Source organism: Tachysurus vachellii, chromosome 22 (assembly GCF_030014155.1).
Source record: "Tachysurus vachellii isolate PV-2020 chromosome 22, HZAU_Pvac_v1, whole genome shotgun sequence".
NCBI classification, from domain to species: Eukaryota; Metazoa; Chordata; class Actinopteri; order Siluriformes; family Bagridae; genus Tachysurus; species Tachysurus vachellii.
In genome coordinates, this window is record NC_083481.1 from 17957024 (window position 1) to 17962023 (window position 5000).

Genomic DNA, 5000 nt, shown 5'->3' on the forward strand with positions numbered 1-5000 from the left:
TGTAGAAGCTTTTTATACTGTATGTGTAAAATACACACCGCTAAACGTCCACAAAGCCGTTACACCACAGCTTCTGAGGCGTGGATCAGATCACAGGAGATTTATTTCTGTTCACATGTATCTATAAATTCTAATCTGACCGTTTTAATTATTAATTAATGGTGCTTACAAAACAACATTATTACTATTGTGCCGGACAAAACTTCGGCGCGTAACTTGTCCCGCAGCTTTTGTCCTAGACCCATGAATGAGGTGTCAAATCGACCGGCTCATTGAGTAAAGATGTGATATGACTTTTATAAGTGATCCTAGTACCAGTACTTCCGGTACCGGGTCTCAAAATGGCCTTTTTCCCCATAGACTCCCATTATAAACTTTGGAGGTTTATAACTCGACCAGCTCCTTTAGGGTGAGACTCTGAGCAAACTTTTATATTGGTGTACCGACTGGCCTTCCGGTTGTGCCGAAGCCCCGCCCCCAAAATATGCAAAATCAAAAACCTTTTTACAACATGGACATGTGACATATCAAAACACTCAGAACAATGAGGGGAACTTCCTCACGTGTATTTTGATGACGTCACGTGATGTCACGTGATGTCACGTGAAAATAAAAAATTAGCACAACATGGACATGTGACATATCAAAACACTCAGCACAATGAGGAAAACTTCCTCAAGAGTATTCAGATGACGTCACGTGCTCGTCTCGACTAGCCTCCAGGATTTGCCGTACGGAAATGTACGTTCTAGTTATTATTATTATGATTATTATTATTATTATTATTATTATTATTAATAATAATATATTGAGTTTGCTGTTCCTCTAAAGCTCATTTTGAATCCAAACATGGAGCATGATAGTGTACAGTAGATAATAACATTGTACCAAGCATTCTGACATGATTGATGTGTCTGAAACATGGAAACAAGCTGGTTGGGAAAAAATACAGATCCAGTACTGACACTGACAGCAGAAACAGTGCTATAACAAAGGGCACCAGACACCATGTGCTGACCAGATGTGTTAATGACAGTAATCCCACTTTAATACCAGTCACATCCAATAGTTTCTGCTCTTAAGAGTTGGTAACGTACAGTATGCAGGACGTAATGGAAGGAGAGAGAGAGAGAGAGAGAGAGAGAGAGGTTGTGTATCAGTGCAATTACTTCTATGGTATTTTGCTCACCTCCTTCCTTACAAACAGCAGCAACAAAAACATCAATTACAGTCCTGAACTATCATTATTACAGCTCAACTACTGTTATTAACACACACACACAATACAGCAGCAAGTGTGTTTTAGAGTCGGTAAAGTCTGACATCACACACATCCCTGATTATTAGTAATGTTTCATGTAAAATTTCATTTTAAACGTTATCCTTTGGTACTGTCTCGCTCGCATATACATATATATGTAGATGTACGTTCATACCCTATGTGTGTGTGTGTGTGTGTGTGTGTGTGTGTGTGTGTGTGAGATTCTTTTGAAAAAAATTCTGCAAAAACTGCACAAAACCCAACCATGTGTAAACCAGAGCACTACATATTCCACCTCCCTCACTGAAGCCCTGACTGGTTTCTCCCAGCGTAATGAGGCTTGTTCATTCAGAGCTGGTGACTTCCATTAGCTCTACATGCTCTAGTCTCAGTTGGACAATAATCAGCTACATTTTTCCCATTGCTAAAGCTGTTTGTGTTCCTTAGACAGCTGCATGATCAGGCTGCACATCTGGGATGCACCATGCACCAATAAACGGTCGATTCACTGAACAGATTTAAAAATAAAAAAATAAAAAATCTTTCCCCAAATAAGTAACTTCATGAGATTTGTGTCTTACGCCGGCCAGCCTTCAAACGTGGACACGGTGAAGAGCGCCATCATGGCCATTAGCACGTTGTCGAAGTTAAACTCGCTGTTAAACCAGTGACGTTTCTGGATGGTGGGATGATTCATGTCTCCTTCTTTGAACAAGATGAACGTTCCCCTGGGTGCAGTGGAGAGAGACAAAGAGACAGCGTTAGAGAGATAACACTGATTCTTTCAGCCCTGAATATAAACGCGTAAACATCATCTGACGTATTTGTACTTTCTGCTCTTTATTTGCTTTGAAACAATAACATGGACGTGTGTGTGTAGAGACTGACTTGCACTCCTCAGGGTTTGATTTGGCCTCATCGTTGCAGCGGTAAAATTTTCCCTATAGAGCAGGAGCAGAGGTCAAAGGTCACGCATATGACTTTAAATACCTTGCCGTCTCACTTGGACCAAGTGCTGTGAGAGCGTTTGATAACAAATAAGTGTTTACTTTTCTTTCACATTTTGGAATAACGTGTCCTTAATTACACTGTAAACAATAGCTAGCATGAAAGCTAACTGACCTTAAAGAGCTGCACTCCAATGCAGGCGAACATGAACTGGAGCAGCGTCGTTACGATCATGATGTTCCCGATGGTCCTGATGGCCACAAACACACACTGGACCACATTCTGCTCGAAGAAAAACCATCAAATGTTCAGACATAAACCACCCATCACTGCTCTGGACAAAAGTGACCTCATTTAATTGTTTTTTTTTTTTTGTTTTGGACCCTGCACCTTAAGTCCTTTGGCTCTGTTGATGGCTCTGAGGGGCCTCAGTACTCTCAGCACACGCAGAATCTTCACCACAGAGATCGCTGAAGATCTGCAAAATAAACACACTCGTATCACTTACACACAGGGTCACAACACCGATCAAATTACAGCAAGCAAACGTTTAATAAAGGTGTGTAGAAGTTTAATAAAGAAATTCGCATTCAATGACAAACTCTTGTAGGATGCGAGCTGGAATTTTTTACGAAGCTCCAGTGAAATCCAGCCTGCAGTAAATCGCAGCGAACACAGAATGTACGTAAGCAGACGCAGTTCTGAAAGTTTAATGATAGGAAGGGAAGTGCAGCTCCAACTCACTGTATCCCAAATGATACCAGGGACACGCCGACTACCAACAGGTCCAGCAAGTTAAAGTAGTTCCTGCAGAACGCCCCCTCGTGGAGAAATGCTCCAAACGTCATCATCTGCAGGGTGACGAGGAAGAGATTAGCAGACATCCACTTTAATTAGAGAACACATGCTCTCTCTCTCTCTCTCTCTCTCTCTCTCATACATGCACAACAAATATATTTAGGACTCTATTTTATGTGCAGGCAAAAACAGTATTTAAATTATTTTTTTATAAAAGTGTTTTAGATGTAAAAAATAAGAACTGTCTGAAGTTACAGTTGGTAAACCTGAATCAGACAGTAAAAAAAAGCAATAAATGTGCGAACAACTGTATGTAGATCAGCGACTGCAGTTTTCTAAAAATAAACCTGAACATGGCCTGTAGAAGATCCTCCGTTAGGGACCTTATACAGATTAACACACGTATGCAGCTTATTTCTCAGCCGTGCGAAAGAGACGGAGCTTTTACAGGCTTCTCTAAACATTTTATTGTGGTCTGAATAGTAAACTGATGACAACATTTACAAAGAAGAATTATACTTATTTAGAGCCAATAATTAACCGTTAAAAGGTCAATATCATGAAACTCGCTCTCACAGACACAATGAATTCACTTTTAGTTATTTCTACCACTTATTTATCAATTTGGAAATGTATCATTTAGCCACTTATCATTATGGAAAGTCACACTTTGAGTCTGTAAGTGTACGTTAGGTTTGTACCGTGCATGACGAGTGCAGATTCCATTACATGTGACCTGCTAAACACTAAATAAATAAATAAATAAATAAATAGCCATCTAATCATGTCTTCCTTTTGCGTTAGTGCCCTAATCACAAAAATAGAGCCCTTAAATAACACATAAACTGTACATTTATACACTCATGGGTATATTACGCCCAGTGCAGGGGTGGTGCAATCAGAGCAGGATGCTAAAAGCTAACAGCAACTCTCCAAATCCAAAAGCTCACATCCTTCTCAGCATGAATGTGTTAGTAAGAGGTTCATTTGAGAAGGTGCCAGGCGAGAGGACCAGGCCATACAACATGCCAAGCTGATGGCAGAGGTGCCAAGAGCCAAAGAAAGAGAGGAAGAAGGTAGATATGTAAGAACCCTCTTGCAATCACATTCATGTGCGCTATAATCACATTCCACCCTGTTTGTCTCCTGACATCCCAGAGAGACAGGGAGAAACTCGTGCCACTAAGACTCAGCATTCCAAGAGTAAATCAGCCAAGACGAGAAGCTCGGAGGAGGCGGTAATACAGCGCATGTCAATGCAGCACACCTCAGACTAATGTGTCATTTCAGTGAGGTTTAGATAAAGAGACTGGTCTCAGGTCACTACTACATGGCATCATCGACCTCCAGCCTTCGTACATTTCAGTCACAGAGTTTACTCCAAAGGCATTTACACTCGTGAGTGGAATCGGAGACACGTGCTGCCCCCTGTGGGTCTGGAGGACATGCTGCATTGATGCATTGTATACATGCATTGCCTGACCATGGTTTGTTTCTGCTCCTTGTTTTATGGGGTCAGTTATGAGGTTATGGATGAATCTTTGGCTGCAGGGGGGGTTGATGTGTTTTACCCCAGCTTCAGTCAAAGCAATGTGTTCATTCAAACATGTACAAGCATCAGCTTTAACAATATATATATATATATATATATATATATATATATATATATATATATATATATATATATATATATATTCAATATATATATATTCTCAAGTAGCTCCATACTTTTGCATGTCAGTCAAATTATTAATGTATTCAAGATTGAATTCACAAATGAGCCGCATTCCTGCCAACCTGTAACGTCGGAGTGTGCTGCTATCACAAAGTTAGCGCTCGGCAATACACAGAAAATTGCGGTGTTTTTTTCTCCCTACAAGCCAATAAGCATGTAAAAGTGGGAATGATTGACAGTTGCAGGAGTCTTTTCAACTCTCTTTATTTGACACTCTATCTTAAGCCCCGCCCCATTCCTCTCGCTTTCTGTTAGGGT

The 5000-nt window shown here is 40.5% G+C and overlaps 1 protein-coding gene across 1 annotated transcript in view; it reads right to left on the reverse strand.

Annotated features, from left to right (window-relative positions):
- Positions 1-5000, reverse strand: part of cacna1da (calcium channel, voltage-dependent, L type, alpha 1D subunit, a) — a 79926-nt gene that overhangs the window by 30358 nt on the left and 44568 nt on the right. The window contains exons 20-24 of the mRNA XM_060857807.1: positions 2954-3060; positions 2600-2687; positions 2384-2491; positions 2150-2202; positions 1843-1989 (exon numbers count right to left, since the gene is read on the reverse strand). Coding sequence (XP_060713790.1) covers positions 1843-1989; positions 2150-2202; positions 2384-2491; positions 2600-2687; positions 2954-3060 — 503 coding nt within the window. The remainder of the gene's footprint in view (positions 1-1842; positions 1990-2149; positions 2203-2383; positions 2492-2599; positions 2688-2953; positions 3061-5000) is intronic.